The 24,873-nt window shown below is 35.9% G+C and overlaps 1 protein-coding gene across 2 annotated transcripts in view; it reads right to left on the bottom strand.

Annotated features, from left to right (window-relative positions):
- The window catches only part of SLF2 (SMC5-SMC6 complex localization factor 2), a 44,712-nt gene extending 20,484 nt beyond the window's left edge, over window positions 1-24,228 (bottom strand). The window contains exons 1-10 of one of the 2 annotated variants that reach the window (XM_051981232.1): window positions 23,902-24,228; window positions 15,150-15,193; window positions 14,210-14,754; window positions 13,348-13,402; window positions 8,362-8,858; window positions 7,355-7,425; window positions 6,018-6,140; window positions 5,028-5,195; window positions 3,923-4,025; window positions 280-355 (exon numbers count right to left, since the gene is read on the bottom strand). In XM_051981232.1, coding sequence (XP_051837192.1) covers window positions 280-355; window positions 3,923-4,025; window positions 5,028-5,195; window positions 6,018-6,140; window positions 7,355-7,425; window positions 8,362-8,858; window positions 13,348-13,402; window positions 14,210-14,754; window positions 15,150-15,193; window positions 23,902-24,029 — 1,810 coding nt within the window. In that variant the 5' untranslated portion in view covers window positions 24,030-24,228. The remainder of the gene's footprint in view (window positions 1-279; window positions 356-3,922; window positions 4,026-5,027; window positions 5,196-6,017; window positions 6,141-7,354; window positions 7,426-8,361; window positions 8,859-13,347; window positions 13,403-14,209; window positions 14,755-15,149; window positions 15,194-23,901) is intronic. The other variant, XM_051981233.1, reaches the window with a different exon arrangement.
- Window positions 24,229-24,873: the final 645 nt, after the last annotated feature.

Raw genomic sequence — 24,873 nt, 5'->3', positions numbered from 1 at the left:
TATATGATCCCTGAGCAAGATGCTTCGCCTGTTTAACTTAGTTTCCTCAAAAGTAAAATAGAGGAAATAACAGCACCTACTTCACAGGATTGTTTTAAAGATGAAATGAGATGTCTTTTTTTTGGAAAAGGTACTTAGCATAATTCATAGCATACACTACATAGTATATAAATTCTTATTCTCCCCTTTACTCACCCCACCTCCCTCCACCTAATCCCAAAGCACCCAGTCTAACAGCTCTATACTGACAAGACATAAACAACATATCTGCATACTTACCGTTTCTAATTGTTATGTTTATTAATGTATTCAAAAGTTGTATAGAAACGATACAATCTGTGTGAACAGACATCATCTGTCAAAAGAAAATCATCATTTAATTTTTTTACACAAAATTTACAGGAAAGCACAATTAAAACCTTAGCAATTTCATGTGTTTTGTGATGAGAAGAGAAAGGCAGCATGTGTGAAAAGCTAAAGACAACAGACTGTGCTAGTCTCAGCTATGGATGGTCACGTTAGCAGGTCACAATCTGATAATTTTTAAGTAGCAAAGCCACAAAACACTGAACATAATACAAATGACTTAAAAAGAGAGAGAGCTGTGGCCAGAATGTTGTACACATGAGGTGCTTGGATGGGGGAAGCAGCTGATATGAAAAAGATTTGGGTTTTTTAAATGGATTCCAAGATCAACAATTCAAGAGCACCATATGGCTTTTTTTTTTTTTTTTTTTTTTTTTCAGAGTCAATAGGCTGGTGGACCAAAGAATGCTACAGATTGGGAGGAAGGTGGTCCTAGATTTAAACGAAGCATCTGAGAAGTTCTCTTCTGGTATGCTTGTGAACAAGATAGAGAGGTTCCATCTAGCTGAGAGTATACTTAGGTAAATTTGGAAGTAATTGAAGGGCAAAGCACAGATATACTAATTGATTTTCCATACTGTTTCCTAGCTTGATGAGGCTACCCATGATAAGAAGGTATGAGGAGTACTATGCAAACAAGACATTAGGAATCAGATCCTTATGCATTGGACTGAAGAGACAAGACAGCTGTTTCTGCTACTGACTAACTGTTCAACCCTGAGCCAATCACCTCCCTTCTCTGGTGCTCAGTTTTTCCATTTGTAAAACAAGAGCTGGGGGAGATTTTTCAGGCTTCTTTCTGGATCTAACAACCTATGACTATGAAACAGAGCAACAAGGACAAATTTAAGCTTGAGGTTTTAAAAAATCTACTCCCTAAAAGACATAGTAAAGGAAACCTGGTTTGACGAAATACATGTCAAAAACATATCTAAGGTTTTAGCTGACCACCAGCTGTTACAACCATCTCTGCTGGTAGATCAGTTTAGTTTTTGTCTATGGGATTAAGTATAATTATAACTATAGGCACCATCAGGTTTTACGTAACTCAACAGGGATGAGGGAAGGCAAAATGGAAAGAAAAAAATCTTCTGATCATTCATGGCAATTTCAAGATCAGCAATGAGGAAGACTACTGGCCAAACCATTCCTGGAACATTATATTCAATTCTATATTAAGGAGGATACTGAAAAAACAGTGACCAACCAGGAAGAAGGGTCCAGAAAACACGACAAGACTAACAAAGGAAAAGCAGATACAGAAGATTTAGAGAAGATGAAATTAGGTGCCTTCCACTTGTAGAACTAGCAGTATTGTTTAGTGGAAGGTTTACTGAATTAGGAGATGAGATTAGGTGCTGGCTTTGGCTCTGCAACCAGCTAACTCCAAGAGAGTGGCCGTCACTCACTTCTCTTGGTCTCAGTTTTGTCAACTATAAAATAAAGAGTTTCGGACTAGATAATATAAAAAGTCCCTTATAACTCTTAAAACTTCTCAAGCATATCTTATAATCCTAAAATGTTACATTTTAAGAGACCTTAGGGATCACCTAGTCTATGCCAGTCATTTCAAAGAAAAGGAAACTGATGCTTATAGAGTCTAAATGGTTTGCTCAAAGTCTCAATGCTTTGCTCTTCAGTCCTGTTTCAGGCATGTCTTTTTCTTCAAGATCCCAAGTGGAGTTTTCTTGACAAAGATAACTGGGTGGTTTGCCATTCAATTTATTTTACAGATGACAAAATTGAAGCCCACAGAATTAAGTGACTTGTTCAGGGTCATACAGCTAGAAGTATTGGAATCACATTTGAACTCCAAGCCTGGCACTCTATCCACTGTCATAATCTAGCTGCCTAGTTAGTGGCAGAGAACTAGAACTCAGGTCCCTTATCAAGTCAATTTTTTTTTCTTAACTAATCAAAGTATTCATCATATTCCCCAGTCATTATCTCTAAACTAATTTCTTTTTTTTTCTTACTATATATTTTATTTTATTTTATAATAACTTTATATTGACAGAATCCATGCCAGGGTAATTTTTTTTTACAATATTATCCCTTGCACTCGCTTCTGTTCCGATTTTTCCCCTCCCTCCCTCCACCCCCTCCCCTAGATGGCAAGCAGTCCTATATATGTTAGATATGTTGCAGTATATCCTAGATACAATATATGTTTGCAAAACCGAACAGTTGTCTTGTTGCACAGGGAGAATTGGATTCAGAAGGTAAAAAATAACCTGGGAAGAAAAACAAAAATGCAAATAGTTCACATTCATTTCCCAGTGTTCTTTCTTTGGATATAGCTGCTTCTGTCCATCATTTATCAATTGAAACTGAGTTAGGTCTCTTTGTCAAAGAAATCCACTTCCATCAGAATACATCCTCATACAATATCGCTGTTGAAGTGTATAATGATCTCCTGGTTCTGCTCATATCTCTAAACTCATTTCTATTGGACTGGGGAAAAAACTTCATGTCACAAAAACCCCAGAGAGAAGAAAATACTAAGATTATGATGAGCAGTTTGCTGACTAGAGTCATCTTCAATTTCTCATTCTCACTTCACATATTAGTTGTCAAATTTCTTTGAATCTACTGACCCAATTTTTTTTTCACATCTGTCCCATTCTCTTCACACACTGCCTTCACCTTAACTGAGACTCTTGTCATCTCTCAACAGCCTCCTCACTGGCCTCTCTGCTTCCAAGCTCTCCACTGCCCAAGTGATATGTCTAAAGCACAAGTCTGACCACAACCCTCTCTTGCTCAATAAGCTTCAAACAGAAATTCTTCTATTGGGAATTTTAAGCCTTTTGCAACCTACCTTTTTAGCCATGACAGACATTATCAATGGGGATTTCTTTCTCGAAGTTCCCCAGACACAACATTCCATCTTCATAGCTGTTCCTCATTCCTACAATCTACTCCTCTTCATCTGAGTCCCTTAGTATCCCTAATATATTTCCAAGCTCAGTCTAAAGACCACATGAAGACTTTCCTGATTCTCTCAGCTACTAGTGCCCTTACCCAAAATACCTTATATTTATATTTGAATATACTTACATGTGTCATACATATGTATGCTACACATATGTATGGCTACACATGTAGCCAATGTGTCCCCATTAAAAATTCAATTCTCTTCCAAGTAAGGAATATTTCATACTTTTGACTTGTCTCCCAATACAGTGCTTGGCAAGGAGGATCTCAGATACTAAGCAGTGAATTTTTTGTTACTTGCTTTCCTCCCTTCCTTGACAACAGGGACCACTGCATTTGTGTCTGTCTCCCAAATGTCTAACAGGGGCCAGTACATTGCAGGTACTTAATAAATGCTGTTGGCTGATTTAGGATAATGCTTCTTACTTTCTAACACCTTTCTAATGAACTTCAACTCATTCAAACAAATTTATCTAGCACTTACTGTGAACAAATTATTGTGCTAGATGCAATGGTAGATAAAAAGGTCAATAAGACATATTTCCTTGTCTTCCAGGAATTTATAACCTCATAAAGGAAGATAACCCCAAAAATGAGGCAAGTCCATTATTCTTCTCACCTGAAACAGCCACTTTAACACAGGTATAGGACACTGGATGTAGTGATAGGCAGTGCTGAGATATCCTTGTGTTGTTAAAAAAATTTGCTGTGCTTTTCCTGATCTGCAAAATAAGAGAAAAAAAAAAAAAAAAAAGGAAAACCAGTATTATACCTTAGGACATTGGAAGTATCATTCAACTGGAAATGAAAAAGATCCTGGTTTAGCTAGTATATACACAATGATCTCTCCCATTGCAGCTGATTAACAACACCAGTCATAAATACATAACTTGTTCAACACAATTTACCTTTTTTAGTTTAGGTTCCTCCAACCGCTATTCACAATTGCTTTTGGAACATCACACACCATGTGCATCCCTATCCCTACCTGGACCTTGATTATCTACATGTCAGAAAGGGACAAGGGCAAAAGCAAATGATTGGTCTTAGTTTCTTCACCTGTCAGATGAAAGAACCAGGCTGGAATGATGACTTCTAAAAAGGTCCCTTACAGCTCTCCACTTTATGATCCTAAGATACCTTTCAGTTCCAAAACACCTCTCCTCCCCCAACAGTTGTTTCCACTTGTTACTCTCTACTCCTTTGAAATGCCTTTAGTTCTCTTGCAGAGGAGTCTGAAATTCCATTTAGACTCTCTTTGCACCATATAAGTAAATATTCCAGGATCACTGAGTGTCAAACAGAGGGGCTGATACCAGAAGCTCTGGGATAAAAACCTACTTGAGAAGGCTCAAGTGTAACTGCCACTCTTCAAGTTTGGGATTTTTACTTGCATTCTCCTCAGATATGGAATGACAATGTTCCGCTAGACTCCCTGGAACCCATTATCTAAAAGAAAAGATTTCCTGGGACTGACTGCACCAATTTTGGATAAGTATCATAATGAACTGTCTTGCCAACTTCTATTTTTAATCAGACAAAATATGAAGCAAATATTACTTTTTATAACCTGTCTGGTAAGTTTAAGAGTATACCAGACAGGTTATAAAAAGTAACCATTCTCTGAGAAGAATAATGTTTAAGAGCAAATTAAAATTGCAATGCTTGTATGTGTACAGTATTTTTTATTTTACATTGTAAATTTTCTTTGTTGCTATTCTTACTTAAGGATAAGATCTTCAATAGCATTCTTTGGAACAAAATTATAGTCCCTTAAGTCCAGTGTATATTGAGTGAAAATTTTTCCAAAATCAAAAAAGTGAAATATTTCTTCACCAGGATGACAATCAGGAATAGTATCAAGAGCAATGAAGAATTTCCTTATAAACTCCCTATAAAAAAAAAGCAAAAGACAAAAAATGTATTATTGAAGACTAGAACAGTATTAGTACAAAATAAATTTTAAAAATTCAGGTGAATATCAATTTCTGCTTCTGATGTTTCATTTTCATCAACTTTTGTGGAGGACTAAATGTTAAAAGTATGCTCAGATTAAGCCAAATTTGGAGATAGCAAAGTATACTAGTCAATCAGGAAATCCAAGGTGCAATAGTTTGGGTTCTATGAGCAAATTATTTTACTTGTCAGGGCTCATTCTCCTCATCTACAAAATAAGTAGCTCTAATAGTGTTTTAAAAACTCTTATACAAAGTAAATTTTAAATGATATTTCACTTTTATGTCACTGCTCTAAATTCTGCAAAGCACTTTTCTTATAATCACTCTATGTGGAAGAGGAAACATGAGACTTTATAATTGAGGTTATTCAGACCCAAGTTCCTTGGAGTTCAAATCCAAATCCAAATTTAAATCTTTCCACTATACATCCCTGATCCTAACCTAATGCTTTAAGTCAATCTTTGATCAGGGAGATTAACATGAAATAATGTATAACCTTAGGGTCTGTGTAAACTTGTCTCTTTTTTTGCTATTAGCTAGCAAGTCATGGCTGTCTGAGAAAAAGTTGAACTGAGTCAGGAAATAAAGGCACTGAGAAATGGGGCCTTCATGGTGTCAACTCATCATAACCCACATCATCAATGCTTACAAACTAACTAGCAGTATCACAAGATGGAATTAAATCTGTTGATTTGAGTACTATATAGAATTTGAAACATAAATGAAATTAAGTATATGTTTATAAAAACTTTTTACCTATGCTCTTCTTGGAGTTCTCCACTGTCATCTGTATTTTCTGACTCTTCTATCTCAATTAGGGTTTTTATTCCCTGACCTTTCACTATATCGTCCTTTAGCTCTTTTTCCCATTCATCTGACCTAGGAGAGATAGAAGATTAACATGACAAATACAATTTGTATTTTAAAGACCTCTCAATTTTTATGACTAGTTACAACATACAAGAAAGCCTTTGTTATAAAATACCTTACTATAAGAAAATCTAGTCATTTCACAAACCAAGTTATGATTCAAAGCAAAATGTAAAATCCATTTTAGTTGAATTCTCTAAAACATGTTATGCCTATAAATTGAGTATTCTTGTCCCCAGTTAATGTTCTAAAATGGTCAATGTTAATCTTGCAACAAATTTCCTCTATCTTCCAATAGTTCAATATTATCTTGAAAATTGTCCTAAATAATTTATGACAAATGGAGTACAAAGTCCCAAGGGAAGGGAGCCAGCAGCTTTGTTTACATGTGACTTTTAGCATTTTCCTTTATTTTATATTGGCCAAACAATAAAAAGTTTTTAGATTGTTAATTGAGTTTCTCAGCAGGTTTAAGTTCTTTTAATCATGTTTTCTACAGACCCATCAAATATATAATCTAGAATTAACAAGTAAGAATCAACTTTTAAGGACAGAAAATTATGTCTGTTAGCACTATACAAGGAACACTGAAATACAAATAAAATTTTTACTTGTGTTTTTGATCCTAAGACTTTGTCCTATTAATCAGGTGTTATAGTTGTGTAAAATAAAAAAATATTTTATAATGCCATTTAATAAGGTAATATATTGTTGTAAAATAAGCTTAGTCAATGAATAAGATAATGCATCTCAGATATGAAGAGATACCATTTTAAAAAATCAAGTATTTTATGTTTTTCTTATTGGTCATTATCAATTCCCGATGATGATCTGTCTCTATCCAACAGAACCCTTCACTGCAATACAATGTTAGTGAAGCAAAATAAACCAACACAATCCAATGAACTAGTTAATGTATATCATCCTTAGAATATGACCCAATTTACTTCTGTTATCCACTGCTTCTCTGTCAACAAGAGAGAGACATATTTCACCACTAGTTACCCTCAAGTCAGGATTTAAGGAAACCATTATCTACCAATCTTGGATGTCTTTGTAGACAAAGAAAGCTACAAAAACTGAGTCTCTTTTCATTTGTACAAGTCTGATGAGCTCTCTGCTGGTAGAGAAAGTTTAGTCTAGGACCACACAACGCTGAGTTTAGTGAAGCCATGCTGCATATGAAGGATGGTTAATCTAATCAAATAAAACATAGTGCTAACCTTGGAGGATTTTCGTTCTCCTTTATTATGTGCTCTAAGGGGTTCTCAAAACACTGGTAACGAATGCTTATCTACAATGAAAAGAAAATTTGAAATATACTTGTAACATAGCTTTTAATGTCAGAATAAGGCTATTTGGGGAATCACTATTCAGGAATTAGATCATTTTCTATTCCATGCCTTCTACGCATGCTAAAACTGATAACTTTTTTTTGTTTTATTATTTGCTTTGTAAATCAACAGTGTTTTATTTTTCCAAATATGTAAATAGTTTTTTAACATTCAATTTTGTAAAATTTGGTGTTCCAAATTTTTCTCTCTCCCTCCCTTACTCCCCCCTTCCCAAGACAGCAAGCAATCTGGACATGCTTCTTTAAAGTGACTTCTGACACTATTGTCAAATTAGAGATTTTAATACTAAGATATTCAATAATCCATTCTTGTCTTCTTTATATAATACTAACCTTAGATCATAAACAACAGAGCCCATGAATTCAAATCTCAGTGTCATATCTCAGATCCACTTCTTAATTATATTTTGAGCTCAATAAAAAACAAATTCTAAAGTAGTGCCACCACCCAAATGAATTCATAGGTAGTTATTCAACAACCAAATTTCAAAAACATATTTTAGAATTTAGTTCAGCTCTTCTCCCAAGATATAATTATCTTGCCTTTAATTCTTGACATCTCTACATCTTAACTTTACTTGGAAAGGACAAAAACTAAAAATATATAGGGAACTTATTTGCTAAACTAAGAATATAATAAACCCATTATTTTAAAATTTATTTTTGGGGGAGAGAGGTTGTGAAGCAATTGGGCTTAAGTGACTTGCCTGAAGCTGTATTTGAATTTAGGTCCTCCCAATTAGAGGGCCAACACTCTATCTATCCACTGCACTATCTAGCTGCCCCAGCATTTTTTTTTTTTTAAAGTCAATCACTGCTTTTCCTTAAACTATTTTCCCTCTTTCAAAGTAATACTAATAAAACAGAACCACTTACTGAATTGTCTGATGATAATGCTCTAGGCTTTTCTGAAAGAACAAAAGGTTCTTCTGGAGATGCAGGTTGACTAGAATTCAAAGACATCAATTGTTGAAGTGGCTTTAATACATCATCTTCCTCCTCGTCACTTTCCAGTTTGCAATCTAAACTTTCCTCATCACTATCAAAATCAACATCTTGTTTTTTTCCTAGAAAGCTACTAGTGAAACTGGAATTTTCTAAATTTTCATGTGAAAGCCTTGGAATGTTTGGGCTGCACAAAACATCTCCTCCAAGTACAGCTGAAGAACCCTTAGTAATACTACTGGTTTGAAAAGGCCAAGATTTACTAGGTGTTTTCACTGAAGATGTATTAGTAACATCTTTGAAATTCCTCTTCCTTCGTTTCTTGATCCTGGGTGACACAGGTGCTTTAGGTAAGGTGACCACTCTCTCTTTTTTAGAAAATGAAATAATGCATGTTTTGGCATTTGATATCCCAGAAGAATCAGCACCTAAAATACATAAAGGATAAAGTGAGTATTTCATTTCATTTGATGCTAAATTGTAGAAAGTTGTATTTTTCTGAGGGTCAACCCTAGTTTTACATCTCACATGAGAAGTAAGATCAGAATTCAGGTCCTTGGCTTTTTTCCTTCATAATATGTTGCCCCATAAGTATATAAAGTTTACTATATGGATAATTTAATTAGGACACCTACAACTAAATCAGGGTACTCTAAGATGTAAGTTTTTCAGAATCCTAGTAAGTATGATACATTTTAAAACACATTTCATTCAATTATTAAAATGTCTCAATTTTATTTCAATTTGCTTCCTAATACAGATATCCTACTTTCTTTCCTTCACTGCAGGTGCTCCCATGTCTTGATAGGAAGAAAACAAGTCAGAAAAATTGATTTTCAATGGATTTGTTCAGTCATTTTAGCCATGTAAAAGGAAACAGATGCTTATAGTCTAAATGCTTTGTCCAGAGTCACAGTGCTTTTGATGTCCAATTGTTTCAGCACTGACTGATTCTCCATGACCTCATCAAGGATTTTCTTGGCAAGGATACTGCAATGGTCTGCCATTTCCTCCTCTAGTTCATTTCACAGATGAGGAAACTGAGGCCAAAAGGTGACTTACTCAAGGTCACACAACTATTAAGTGTCTGAGGCTAGATTTAAATTCAAGTCCTTCTGATTCCAGGCTCAGCATTCCGTCCACTGCACCACCCAGATGCCCTAAGTACCTTGTTAGAAGATCACAAATAACTGCCAAAGGATAAGACTAGGAGGCAAAGAAAAATAGAAGGGGATTTGGGATAGACTTGTATCCAGTCTGTCCTAAATGGAAGTTTAAGATCAAAAGCAAGCAGCCAATTGTCATATTAGAGCAAATGTCTTTCTAGAGAATTGTGGTGTAGAATGCAACAATAAAATTCCTTCATTGTTCACAAAAAAAGCGATTGAGCAATCTATCGGAATGAGGATTTTTATGAAATTTAAGAGTTATAAATTAATTGATAAATTATATCTGAAATGGAAGCAAAGACAGCTTAAGAGCAAAGTAGGATTATTATAATTTGCCATTTCTCCTCCACTAGTGAATTATGATGATTCCAAAAAGAGTAGGGCAGAAAGAGAGCTAAATTTGGGGTCAGCAGCGATTTGGATTCAAATTCCCCAGCCATGCAATGATGGTTAAGACATAGTCTCTCTGAGATTTAGTTATAATTTATTTGTTAACAACAAAATGTTCTCCGAATCCAATTATTCTGGAGAGTAATTTGGAATTATGCCCAAAAAGTTATCAAACTGTGCATACCCTTTGATCCAGCAGTATTTCTACTGGGCTTATATCCCAAAGAGATTTTAAGAAGGGAACAGGACCTGTATGTGCAAGAATGTTTGTGGCAGCCCTTTTTGTAGTGGCTAGAAACTGGAAATTGAATGGATGCCCACCAATTGAAGAATGGCTGAATAAATTGTGGTATATGAATGCTATAGAATATTATTGTTCTTTGAGAAATGACCAGCCGGATGAATACAGAGAGCCCTGGAGAGAATTACATGAACTGATGCTGAGTGAAATGGGCAGAACCAGGAAACCATTATACATTTCAACAACAATACTGTATGAGGATGTATTCTAATGGAAGTGGATTATCTTCGACAAAGAGAAGATCTAATTCAGTTCTAATTAATCAATGATGGACAGAATCAGCTACACCCAGAGAAGGAACACTGGAAAATGAATGTGGACTACTTGCATTTTGTTTTTCTTCCCAGGTTATTTTTACCTTCTGAATCCAATTCTTCTTGTGCAACACGAGAACTGTTCAGTTCTGCACAAATATATTGTATCTATATACTATAACATGTTTAACATGTATAAGACTGCTTGCCATCTAGGGGAGGGGATGGAGGGAGGGAAGGAAAAAATCAGAGCAGAAGTGAGTGCAAGGAATAATGTTGTAACAAATTACCCATGCATATGTTCTGTCAAGAAAAAGTTATAATTAAAAAAACCCCAAAAAAACAAAAATGTTCTCAACAAGTGCTCTCTCAATCTTTAGTTGAAGAGTTCATGTAAAGAAGAACCACAATTCTTTCTAAACAAGTAATTTCACTTCTGGATAGTTCTCACCATTGGGTAGTTTCTCTTTAACTGAATCTTAGGCTACATTTTCTTCTTTTTTTTTAAATTAAAACTTCTTATTTTTCAAAACATTATGCATGGACAATTCTTCAACATTAGCCCTTGCAAAACCTTGTGTTCCGATTTCCCCTTCTTTCCCCCACACCTTCCCCTAGATAGCAAGTAGTCCAACATATGTTAAATCAAATGTATGCATACATATTTACACAATTATCTTGCTGCACAAGAAAAATCAAATCAAACCAGGAAAAAAAAAAAAGAAAAGAAAATGCAAGCAAGCAACAACAAAAAGAGTGAGAATGTTATGTTGTGATCTATATTCAGTTCTCATGGTACTCTCTCTGGGTGTAGATGGCTCTCTTCATCACAAGATCATTGGAACTGGTTTGAATCATCTCATTGTTGAAGAGAGCCACATGCCATCAGAATTGATTATTGTTGCCAAGTACAATGATCTCCTGGTCCACATTTATTTCCCAATGTTCTTTTTCTGGATGTAGCTGATTCTGTCCATCATTGATCAATTGGAGCTGAACTGGATATTCTGTTTGTCGAAGATATCCATTTCCATCAGAATATATCCTCATACAGTATTGTTGTTGAAATGTATAATGGTCTCCTAGTTCTGCCCATTTCACTCAGCATCTGTTCCTGTAAGTCTCTCCAGGGCTCTCTGAAATCATCCTGTTGGTCATTTCTTATAGACAATAATATTCAGCCATTCTCCAATTGATGGGCATCCATTCAGTTTCCAGTTTCTTGCCACTACAAAGAGGACTGCCACAAACATTTTTGCATATGTGGGTCCTTTTCCCTCCTTTAAGATCTTTTTGGGATATAAGCCCAATAGAAACAGTGCTAGGTCAAAGGATATGCAGTTTGGTAACTTTCTGAGTATAGTTCCAAATTCTTAGCCTACACTTTCAGACTTTCTACCTATGACTCCTAATTCTGTCTGGCTTTTGTGAGCAAAATAAAATAAGTCGACCTTGAAAACAAAATAGAAATTTCTCTTTCATTTGCTATTCCTTTAAATATCTGAAGACAACAATCTTATTTCTTTAGTTTTCTCTTCTCAAGACTAAAGATCCCCAATTCCTTCAACCAATTCACACATTTCAGAGTCTCCTGTCCCTTTCTTCATCCTAGTTCTCTTTCTCTGAAGCTAGCCTAGCTAATCAATGACCATCTTAAAATGTGGCAGCCAAAAAGGACCACAACAACTCCCACAGAAACTCCAGATATTGTCTGAGAAGGGCAGATTATAGTGAGATTTACTTCTCTCATTTTGATTCTTTTTTTTTTTTTAATGAAGCCTATTAGCAATTTTTAGCTAGTATATCATATTGACAACTCACACTGAGCAAACCACTAAACTGCCTTCTAAACTCTTTCATATAATAGTTATACTTATCACATCTTGTATATAATCAATTTATTTTTTAAATTCTCATTGTCAGTAAGTAATTTTAACTATCCTTATTAGCTTTGAATCATTTACAGATTTACCCAAATGGAGGACCTGGGTTTGGATCAAGTCTCCTTGCTCAGAAATATTCAAATGTGATGAGAGGAAGATATACTAAGATAAGAAAAAGTAGAATAAGGTAAGGCCCATCAAAAATCTTTATCAGAACATGGTAAAGTAAAAAGAACACTAACTTTCAAGTCAGAAGATTTGAGGCTGCTACCTGTTACATAGGTAACCTTAAACAAGTCCCCATTTATCTCTGGAACTTAGTTCTGATCTCATCTGCAAAAAGGAATGGGGTCTAAATACTGCACATGCAGACCAAAATGTTAAATGGAATAATTAGAGCTGACATTTGTCAACACCTTTAGCTTACAAAGCATGTAGGATATATGATCTCATTTGATCAACAATCCTTAAAGTAAGTGCTACTATTATCACAATTTTATAGGTGAAGAAAGCAAAGCTTAGAACTTAAAATGCCTTGCCTGAGGTTCCACTGCACTCAAAGGCTGAGGGGCAGAGATGTACTGATGGAAAGCTTAGCACTATTAACCATAAAGTCACACTGTCCTCGAGAGTCTTTTTTTTGGGGGTGGGGGAAGGGAAAGAGGGGGGAGAGAAGGCAGGGGAGGAAGAAATGGTACACAGAATGAGAACAGGACACATTTCACATACAACAAATTTAAGATTTTACTTCCTACTGTCAGATTATCATTTTATCATTCTTAACTAATCTAAGAACTTCTATTTATACTCAGAAAAGAAATTATATTCTCAAATAGAATTATTTTATTTTTTATAATGTAGTCACTAAGTTGCAAGCATTTATTTGCAATTCCACATTGTATTTAATAGTATGGTTTTACCTGAAGTGTCCAGTGAATTAGAATGTAATCTTTTTCTTAAACAGTCTTCATTTTCCTAGTACCCAAATGAGAAAAAGTCACTTTATGAGATGTAAGAGAATAAATGTTCACTTTTCTCTCTCTCTTTTTCTTTTTAAACAAAGAAACTAAATACCACCACATTACCACCACCTCCCCCCCACCTCACTGTAAGTTAGGAAAAATTTTTATATTGGGGCTAGATTTAAATTTGTAAAATTTAAAATTAAAATTTCATCCTTCACCTATAGTTTATATAAAAATATTTTGTTACCCTAAAAGTTAAGGACATGAAATTTCAGAAAATACTAAAGTTCTCCTACATTTAATTTAAATTTTTACTAAGGGAGGGGAGGGGAAAGGGATAAATATTCATATAGCACATATAGGTGCTGCTAGGAGCTCTTTACAAATATTATCTCATTTAATCTTCACACAGTAACAAAGGACTGTATCAATGTAAAAATATAAGAATGATTTCTTAGAATTATTCCAGAAGATAAATGTAAGGAAACTTTAAAAAACAAACCAAAACCCAGCACTAAGTCAAATTCAATATTAGAGACTTCCTTAAAATAAGACAATTGTGTGACACCAATTTCTGCCTTTAAAAACTTCTAGGACTTCACAAATGTGGCTACACAGTTCTTCCTAAACACACCTGCTCTGAAAGTCTGCTTTTTTGGTTTGAATTTTTTAATCTATAGTGTTTGGAGAAAAAGTAGCTTTCTCCTGTCAAAGTCTTTTCTGGAATAATGATTTTTTTGCTTATCTGGTTTATGTTTGTTTCTTTAGTTATCTCTCTGCAAGTGGATTTTAAAAACAATTACAACTTGGACTTAACTGTTTCCTGTTGCACTTCCACAGAACATTCTGATTGTTGGCACCTGGGTATGTCATTTCTACCACCAATTTTGCTGGAATTGCTTTCCAAAATCTCAGGTTCTGGTGATGAGACCAAGTGTTTGGCATCTGTAATTGTCTTGTTTTGATCTGTGCACTTATTTGCCTTCTCCCTCCTATTTCCACGATGACATGATGACATTTTGATTGGAGAGCTTTCTTGCTTCCTTGGGTCCTTCCTTTTATTCCTCGACAAGCAATGATGTGAAGTAGAAATAATGGGTTTTTCAACTACTAAAGACAGGGTTTTCTGCACCAGAAAAGGACCATTTCCTTCAGGTACATCTCTTTTGCCTTTTTTCTCTTTCAATCCTTTCATGAAAGTTTCTGCAATAGGATTCTTGTTTGGTGGTGTAGATGGCATCTTTATACACAGATTTTTTGTTGAAGATATTTTTCTTTCAAATTGCCTTATATCGGTGTGTAATAATCTATCTTTTTCACATTTATAATTTGTGCTTTGTGATGAGTTCAACTCAAGTTTATCTGTATATTCAATTAAAAACAAAAAAAGGTCAAAAATATAAAAAAAATTATAAAATTAGCTAGCTCCAAATAGAGAATTTTAAAGTGGAAGTAGAGGCATTCAGACCTTAGACATTAATAATTACAACTAAAAAGCTTTAAACATATTGCCTTCTATTTTCATTATAAATGCCTATGTGTAAAAGACTGAAGGATGTGCACTGTAAGCACTATTAAGTTATAACTTCAAATGTAGGAAAACATCAGTATGTCAGACTTTTATTACTTATTAAAGTTTATCAAGAACAGGGTAACTTTACTCCATAAAAGAATTCCAGGGAATTGTACATAATTTTAAAGCCCATAGTGTTTACTACAACATCATCATCTAGGAAGTTATGTAAAAGCACACAAACCTTGCTTTGGGACTGGTTTGAAGAAATCTGTAATTGATTGATTTCTGAAAAGTAAATAATGTAGTATTATGAATTAAAATTGTGTAAAATCTCAATAATTTATAACTAAGAGAAGAGAGCTCACATTGACTGGCTATTTATTTAAATATCCCAAAAGATGGTTCACAACATGGTTTGATAATATGAAAACAACAAATACTGCTAAATGAAAAACTTTAGGGACTATGCAAACTAGAGTGGGAACAACATGAAGCTGAAGTTCACAGTAGTAGTATTTCTGGCATTGAAAAATGAAGGGGTGAAAAAGGGATGCACTGGGAGGAGGAGGAAGGAGAAGGAGAATAGGGAAAATTATCTTTTTTGTTTTGTTTTTAATCTTTAATAGCTTTTTATTTACAAGTTATATGTATGGGTAATTTTGCAGCATTGACAATTGTCAACCTTTTGTTCCAATTTTCCCCCTCCTTTCCCCCACTCCCTCCCCCAGATGGCAGGATGACCAATACATGTTAAATATATTAAAGTATAAATTAAATACAAAATAAATATATATGTCCAAACTGTTATTTTGCTGTACAAAAAGAATTGGACTCTGAAATATTGTACAATTAGCCTGTGAAGGAAATCAAAAGGCAAAAATACAGGGATTGGGAATTCAATGTAATAGTTCTTAGTCATAACCCAGAGTTTTTTTCCCTGGGTGTACTGGTTCAGTTCATTATTGCTCCATTAGAACTGATTTGGTTCATCTCATTGCTGAAGATGGTCAGGTCCATCAGAATTGATCATCATATAGTATTGTTGTTGAAGTATATAATGATCTCCTGGTCCTTCCCATTTCACTCAGCATCAGTTTGTGTAAGTCTCTCCAGGCTTCTCTGAAATCATCCTGCTGGTCATTTCTTACAGAACAATAATATTCCATAATATTCATATACCACAATTTATTCAGCCATTCTCCAATTGATGGGCATCCACTCAGTTTCCAGTTTCTGGCCACTACAAAGAGACCTGCCACAAACATTCGGGCACATACAGGTCCCTTTGCCTTCTTTAAGATCTCCTTGGGATATAAGCCCAGTAGTAACACTGCTGGATCAAAGGGTATGCAGTTTGATAACTTTTTGAGCATAGTTCTAAATTGCTCTCCAGAATGGTTGGATGTATTCACAATTCCACCAACAATATATTAGTGTCCCTTTTTTCCCATATCCCCTCCAACAGAAAAAAATTATCTTACATAAAGGAGACGAACAAGAAAGAGCTTTTATAATAGACAGAAATATGGTAGGGTGACAAGCAATGCTTAAATCTCACTTATCAAAAATGGTTCAAAGAGGGAAGTATAGAAATCTATCTTACATTAACAGGGAAATAGTTAAGAAAAGAGATAAAAGAAGGGAGAATAGGAATGGTTTAAAAAAAGGGAGCATGTAAGGAATGACCAGCAGGATGAATACAGAGAGGACTGGTGAGACTTACATGAACTGATGCTGAGTGAAATGAGCAGAACCAGGAGATCATTATATACCTCAACAACGATACTGTTTGAGGATGTATTCTGATGGAAGTGGATCTCTTCGATAAAGAGAGCCTTAATTGATCAAAGATGGACAGAAGCAGCTACACCCAGAGAAAGAACACTGGGAAATGAATATAAACTGCTTGCATTTTTGTTTTTCTCCCCGGATTATTTATACCTTCTGAATTCAATTCTCCCTGTGCAACAAGAAAACTGTTCGGTTCTGCACACATATATTGTATCCAGGATATACTGTAACCTATTCAACATGTAAAGGACTGCTTGCCATCTGGGGGAAGGGGTGGAGGGAGAGAGGGGAAAAATCGGAACAGAAATGAATGCAAGGGATAATGCTGTAAAAAATTACCCTGGCATGCGTTCTATCAATAAAAAGATATTAAAATAAAAAAAAAAGGGAGCAGATTTAGGAAGGCAGCGGTGAGAAGCAAAACAGACTTGAGGAGGGACAGACTAAAAAGAAAGAAAGATAAATAGAAAAAAATAGAATGGAGGTAAATATAGTTAGCAATCTTAAGAGTGAATGAGAAATGAAATGAGCTCACCCCTAAAATAGAAGCAGATAGCAAAATGGATTAGAAACCTGAATTCAACAATATATTATTTACAAGAGACATATTTGAAACAGTAAGATATATGGACATAGGGTTAAATAAGGAGATTAAGCAGAAACTATTTATCCTTCAGGTGATGTGAAAAGAGGCAAGGGGATAGCAATCATGATCTCAGAGAAAGCAAAAGCAAAAGCAAAACCAGACCAGATTAAGACAGATAACTCAAGAAACTACATTTTAATAAAAGATACATAGACAATGAAGTGATATCAAAATTTTAAAATTTCTGATAAAGACCATTTTCCTTAAATATATATACATAATTGTTGATGGAGTTGTGAACGGATCCAGCCATTCTGGAGAGCAATCTGGAACTATGCCCAAAAAGTTATCAAACTCTGTATACCCTTTGATCCAGGAGTGTTACTACTGGGCTTATATCCCAAAGCGATATTAAGGAAAGGAAAGGGACCTGTATATGCCAAAATGTTTGTGGCAACCCTGTTTGTAGTGGCTAGAAACTGGAAACTGAGTGGATGCCCAGCAATTGAAGAATGGCTGAATAAATTGTGGTATTTGAATGCTATGGAATATTATTGTTTTGTAAGAAATGATCAGCAGGATGAAGACAGAGAGGCTTGGAGAGACTTACATGAACTGATGCTGAGTGAAATGAGCAGAACCAGGAGATCATCATACACTTCACCAACAATACTGTATGAGGATGTATTCTAATGGAAGTGGATATCTTCAACAAAGAGAAGATCCAATTCAATTCCAATTGATTGATAATAGACAGAATCAGCTACGCTCAGAGAAGGAACACTGGGAAATGAATGTGGACTACTTGCATTTTTGTTTTTCTTCCCAGGTTATTTTTACCTTCTCAATCCAATTTTTCTTGTGCAACAAGAGAACTGTATGGATCTGCACACATATGTTTTATCTAAAATATACTTTAACATGTTTAATATGTAAGAGACTGCTTGCCATCTAGGGGCGGAGGTGGAGGGAGGGAAGGGAAAAATTGGAACAGAAGTGAGTGCAACGAACAATGTTGTAAAAATTATCCATGCATATGTTCTGTCAATAAAAAGCTATAATAAAAATAAATTAATTTATGATTTGCCATCAGTAAATATATAGATAGAAAGAAAGAAAAAAGAAAGAAAGAACTGAGTCAAAATAAGAGTCATTCTTTGATAAACTGTCAAGGGAAATGAACAAGAATTTTTCAGAAATGAAATCAAAACCATCTTTAGTCAAATGAAAAAATGTTCTAAAATCATTATTGATTAGCAAATTAATACAACTCTGACATACCACTTCAAACATATTGGAAATAATAAATGCTGGAAGAAATGAAGGAAAACAGGTATATTATATGAACTGCTGGTATAGTAGTAAAGTGGTCCAACTATTTCTAAGAACAATGAGGAACTATACAAAATTTGATCCAAAAATACTATTAGCAGGTCTGTACCCCAAAGAAATCAAAGATTGCACATAATTGGGAGGGCTGAGGCAATTGGAGTTAAGTGACTTGCAGAGTCACATAGCTAGGAAGTGTTAATTGTCTGAGACCACATCTGAACTCAGGTCTTCATGACTTCTGGGCTGGTGCTCTATTCACTGCACCACCTAGCTGCCCCTGCGCAAAAATATTTTTTGCAATTCTTTTTGTGCTGGCAAAGAATTGGAAATTAAGGAGATGCTTACCAATTGGAAAATGACTAAACAAGTTATGGCACATGATCAGGATGGAATGCTAACTGTGCTATAAGAAATGACAAGGAGGGAATGGGTTCAGAGTGAGAAGAATAAGATAACTGTTCATCAGGAAGTCAATGACAGACTGCCCTGGATTTAGAGTACTTTGGGAGGACTGAAAACTTGCAGGTCTCTAGCCTGCGCTTTCTTGGAGAGCTTGGAATAACAATATTTAATAACGAAGAAAGCAGTAATAGAACTAGCCCAAACCTTTCCTCCAAAAGTGTTTTGAACCCAGTTCTAACAAAAAGTCTGAAAGTATGATGAAAAAAATTAACCAAAAAAAAAAAAAAAAAAGAAAAAGAAAAGGAAACCACAACATAAAAACTTATTATCAACTTCTAACAAGATGACAAAATAGATATATCTCTGATCCCCATGATCTCTCAAACCTGTCCCAAACGGGAATTTTGTACCAACAATAAAGCAATATCAGCTATTTCTATGGCCCATGATACCCGAAATCCAAAAAAAGTTTTTAAAAAACTATCCAAACTCACCGATTGATGCTTACTGACTCTAAACTCATTCAGCACCCTTTCCCCTACACCTCCTATAATACCAGTAGCAAATCCAAGACAAAACATGAGATTGATCAAAGTCCATTTCTACACCTTCATCCTCCCTCTTTTCAGTGGTGTAGAAACTTCAACTCCAAGCTTGACCACAGCCCTACAGGAGCCTCCCATCTTCTGGGTCCTGCACCCAGAAGCTAGTGCTGCAAAGCTCTGAACAGGAAAAACAAGCTCTGAATTGTCAGTGCAAGACCAGAAAACTGAAGGACCGAAGCAAGTTACCAGGACAGTACACCAAGTATAAAGGGATGCGGGGCAGGGAGTAGTTGTGCAGAACTACATCAAGCCTGAGACAAACAGCACAGCACCAAGTGAGGACCAGTTATTATCCCTCAAAAATCAGTTTGGACAGAGATGAATCATGAATTATCCAGGGTGGGAAGAGATGCTCTGAAATACAACCCCCAAGGAAACCACAATCAGTGGGGAAGGAGTCAAGAAGTAAGTAATAAGGAAAAAAAGATTGAAAGAACCAAAGATTCCAGGAAGAAACCTTAAAGACTTTGAATATTAAATCAATGAATCAATTGATTAAATCAATCAATAAGAAATCAGTAAGAAAAATAGTGATAAGAAAAAGAAATATGGCTTCCAGATATGGTAAATAACTATGAATAAATACCACAAAATAAAGAAAATGATGAGACAGAACCCCTATGGAATTTGAGAAGAACCCAAAGCACAACACATTGTTCTTGGTAACGTAGAAGAGAAATAATTATAAGAGTAGAATTTATGTCCTGCACAGAAAATTAATGTACAATTTATAAAAATTTCAATCTAAAATGGCAAGCCTCAGCAAAGAAAAATTCCCAATTTATATTGGGAATACAAATACAAAAAAGAAAAACCAAGGAAAAAAGCAAAGAACAGTAACATTAAAAAATTATCTTTAGGGAGGAGGGAGAAGAATTTGGAACACAAAGTTTTGCAAAAGTGAATGTTGAAAACTACTTCTGCCTGTATTTGGAAAAATAAAATCTATTTTAAAAAAGGATTAAAATTTCTTTGAAAAACATTAATCCATCAAATTTGAGCCTAACCATAGAAGACAAAAGGTGGATGTTCACTAATAAAGGAGAGTTTGAAAAACCCTTCAGAAAGAAAATCAGAAGTAAAGAGATTATTACACAAATACCCCAAACAATTGAAATGTACGAGTGAATAAAACAAAAGGCGAGGACAGTAACAAAAATAAATGACAACAAAGCAGGCAATAAAAGATTTATTTCTAAACGTACACAAAGAAAAGGAGTGAAAAAGGAAATCTTGTAGAGTTAACAGTGAAGAGGAGAACAGGGGACATTACGGACAGACTGGCAACACCCTGCTTTAAAAGTGAATGTTTCTTTTATTTGATATTACAATATGGTGAGGAAGAGAGGGAACAGGAGGAAAGAGATATGATTTTCTGGTATCAAATCAAGGAGATGATGACCTCGGTAGTCTCAGAAAAATTGTCTACAGAAGAATGGGTAAGGAAGGAGGGAGGAAAGATTAAAAAGTTGTGGGGATGGATAGAAGAAGGCATTACTTTGAAAGCAGTAAAGGGTTCTATGAAAAACTGTTTCTACAGGTAAAGGGAAAGGAACCCCTTATACTGCATGAGGTCTGGCAGTTTAGTTGTCTTGGAAGGAGAGGAGTTAGAATTCCTGGGGGCAACTGGCACTCAGAGGAGTAGGATTATGGACAGATGAGGGGGCTAATATAGGAAAAAAGGTCAACAAGAGAAGATACAAATCAATGGTGGGGGAAGGGCTAGTCTTACTGTGAGGCACAGTCCTGTCTGACACCTGCAATAATTCGAATTGTTTTGAGAGGAAGGCACAATAGAAAAGAGGAAGTCATAGCACTTAGAGAGAGCCTAGGGAAGTTTTAATCGTATGAAAACTATAAGGATATAGAGTATACAGAAGATGGATAATGAAGAAAAAGAAATTCTTTTTTGGAAAGGGAGGAATTTTAAAATTTATATTTATATTCCCAATATAAATACAAAAAAGAAAAATGAAAAAAAAAAGCAAAGAACAGTAACATTAAAAAACTATCTTTAGGGAGGAGGGAGAAGAATCTGGAACACAAAGTTCTGCAATGGGGAATGTTGAATTTTTAAAACTAATGAATAGGATTAGCTGAAGGTAAGGAGAGAGAAGGAATTCATTTGACTAATGGAGAAGGAAAAAAGGAGGAAGAAACATGACTAGATAAAAGAGGGAAAGAAGAAATCCGACAAAAGAAATGGGATAACAAGCAAGAAGAGAGAATCAGGGATAAAAAGATAGCCAGTGAAAAGAGGGCCAGGAAGGGGAGGACTGCAGGATGATCATAACTTTAAAAATTTTAGAGACTGATGAAAGGGAAGGGGGGAGAGGGGGAATCAGGACTTCAAAAAAAAATTGGAAACTGACAAAGGAAAATATAAATTTAACTCTTATACCTTTAAATGTGACTGGATTAAACAATCCAATAAAACAAACAAGAATAACAGATTGGATAAGAACCAAACAATGCTTACAAGAAAAACTTAAAGACATACACATGATAAAACTGTAAAGATTTTTTTTTTTACTATATTTCAAGCAAATCTAAAAAAGGAGTTGTCATGTTTTCAGACAAACAAAAAAAAATTTCAAAAAATAAAAAGGAATAAGCAAGAAAACTATATCATGCTGAAAAAGTCCATAGCAATTAAAATTAAAGTGCTATCTAGCAATCTACTTGAAAATCATTACACACACAAATTTTTAGCAAACCATTTAAATATTTTATGCTATAAACAAGAAGGAATTTAATCTTAAATTTTAATTATTTATTCTATTTTTGTTAAAAAGTTTTACTGGAAGCCTTTTTTTAAAAACATCAGTCATTTCTAAATTTTATCAACCTAATTTTCCTTTGTAAAAATATTTAAACAAAAATGACTAAACTACTACAGAAGCAGGTTATGCATTTTGCACTTCACCTCTTTATGGAGGTTACTGCAAATACTTTACTTTGGAGTAGTCATTGAGTTGACTGCTCTCCCATACAACTCCCAGCATCAATTCATACAAATTTTATCATGTTTCTCTGGATTCTTCCTATTCATCCTTTCCCATGGTTTATACACTTTAGTCATTTAGTAGTACCTTTTTGTCTAACCTCTTTGGGACTGATGCTCAACAGAAAAATGGTCGAGTCAAGGTTTATGAAGTTTTTAATAGGGATTTTTTTCTTCCAAAATTTCAAATAATATTACATGACAGTTATTGGCCTAATTCACATTAGCAACGGTATTCCCACAGCTCCCCTAACACTAACTTCATGGTAAAGATGGGAGTGGTGGGGGAAAGGATTTTAGAGCAGCTTAATGTACATTTCTAATTAGCTTTACCTATTTTAACATTTGAAAGAAGGGCTTAACATTTTCGTATTTTAAAAATACAAAAGCTGGGCAAGTCACTTAGGCCCAATTGCCTCGACCAAAAAAAAAAAAAAAAAAAAATCAAAAACAAAACAACAACAACAACAACAAAATACAAAACTCCTGGAGTAGCAGATTAGCTCAAAGCTAAATTAAAAACACTAAAATCCGAAGCAAGAGTGGTTTGAGAGGATTTATATAAGCACACATATAAGAAAAAAATCTAGTAAAAACAAAAGGTAGTAAAGCCCAAAAGAAAGTGGTGAGCAGACCCGTAACACTGATGGTGGAGAAAACTTAGGGAAAATAAATTTCTCAATTCAGAAAACAGGTCAAAAAATTATTTTTAAAAAGAAGTGTACAAAGATGCCCTGGGAGCAAATTGATGGAGAGGAAGAAATGCTACATGATACAGGAAGGAAAACACAATTCTATTCTAAGACATTTTTAGAAATGCAAATAACAAAACAGAAAGTAACTAGGGTGGAAAGAAAGCACACATCAACATATCTGAGAAATTTTACACGCACACATACACACTCGGAGAAAAAGTGTAAACAATTCTATCTGTAAGGAAGTGTGGACAACGACCTCATCCAGCGAGTCGGGGTCCTCCTGTTGCATATACATAAAATATCCCTGGTTCATCTGAGCCCATTAATGTGCAGTGCACACAAACACGCGCACGCACACACACGTACGACCCCAGAAGCTCCTCTTGACCTCCCAGGGTCTTTCCATTCTAAAAGCTATCTCTTTAACGGCCAGCTCTAAATCCCAGGATGCTCAAGCGACGGAGAAGCCGTTTTGTTCCCGGGGGTCGGCAGCAAAATGGGAAAAAGCGCCTCGATCTCAGTCAGTCCCTAGGCCCTGGGCCCACGGCTGTCCCCCTCCTTTCCTCCCCCCGTACCTGTCACCGCGGTTCTCCTCGCACCTCCCCGAACCAGGCTGGGCCGCATTGGGCCTCAGGAGGCAGCGCCGCACTCGGGCTGGGGAAGAGTTGGGGGAGGGCCGAGTAGGTTCGCCGCCCAGCTTCATGTCCCCTCAGCTGCGCTGGGGGTCCGTTTCAGGGCGCAGTCGTGCCGCGGGGTGGCCACTGGGCTGTTGGGGCGGTTGCGGAGGGACTTTCACGCCCCTTCTCTCTTAACTACGGTTATCTACTAGGGAGTGGTGCGGGGGCTGGCGGGAAGAAACCAAGCCACCAGAAGGGGGCGGGCTTTGCCGTCGGGATTGGTGTGTTGATTGGCTTGATTGGCTGCCGTGCAAGACGGTCTAGACGCATGCGCAGGCTACAATTCTTCCCCCCCCCCCCCAGCTCCCCTTCCCCCCCATTATTTTTAAGACGGGCTGGGGGCAAAAAAATTCCAAACCCCAAAATGATTATGCTTATCTGGAGCGTTTCACTAGCCCAGCCCAGTCCCGAGAGATTAAACTCTGCTAGTTGTCGGCGATTGCGGTAGACCGGAAATTACAGCGGCCATAACAACAGCAGTTCCCAGTTCTGTGAAGGCCCAGTCCCCAGCCGGGCAACTCCGGCAGCCGGCAGCCAACCACCATTAAACATTCATTGTTCGTTCCTTTCAGTCCTGTCCGACTCTTCCTGGCTGCATTTGAAGGTTTTCTTGACTGAGATACTGAAGTGATTTGACAGTTTCTTCTCCAGTTTATTTGACAGATGAAACTGAGGCAAACGGTGAAGTGACTTGCCCAGGGTCACACAGCATGTCAGAGGTTAGATTTGAACTCAGAACGATGAGACTTCCTCTTTCTAAGCTCAGTGAGCCGCCTAGCTGCTATGCATTCCTTAAGCTCTTACTATGTACCTGACACTGAGTTGAACAATAAGGGTACATAGAGAAACAAATGGCAATCCCTGCCCTCT

The sequence above is a fragment of the Antechinus flavipes genome, chromosome 2 (genome assembly GCF_016432865.1).
Source record: "Antechinus flavipes isolate AdamAnt ecotype Samford, QLD, Australia chromosome 2, AdamAnt_v2, whole genome shotgun sequence".
NCBI lineage: Eukaryota > Metazoa > Chordata > Mammalia > Dasyuromorphia > Dasyuridae > Antechinus > Antechinus flavipes.
Note: the sequence above shows the minus strand (reverse complement) of the source record. Positions and strands in the feature narration are given on the sequence as shown.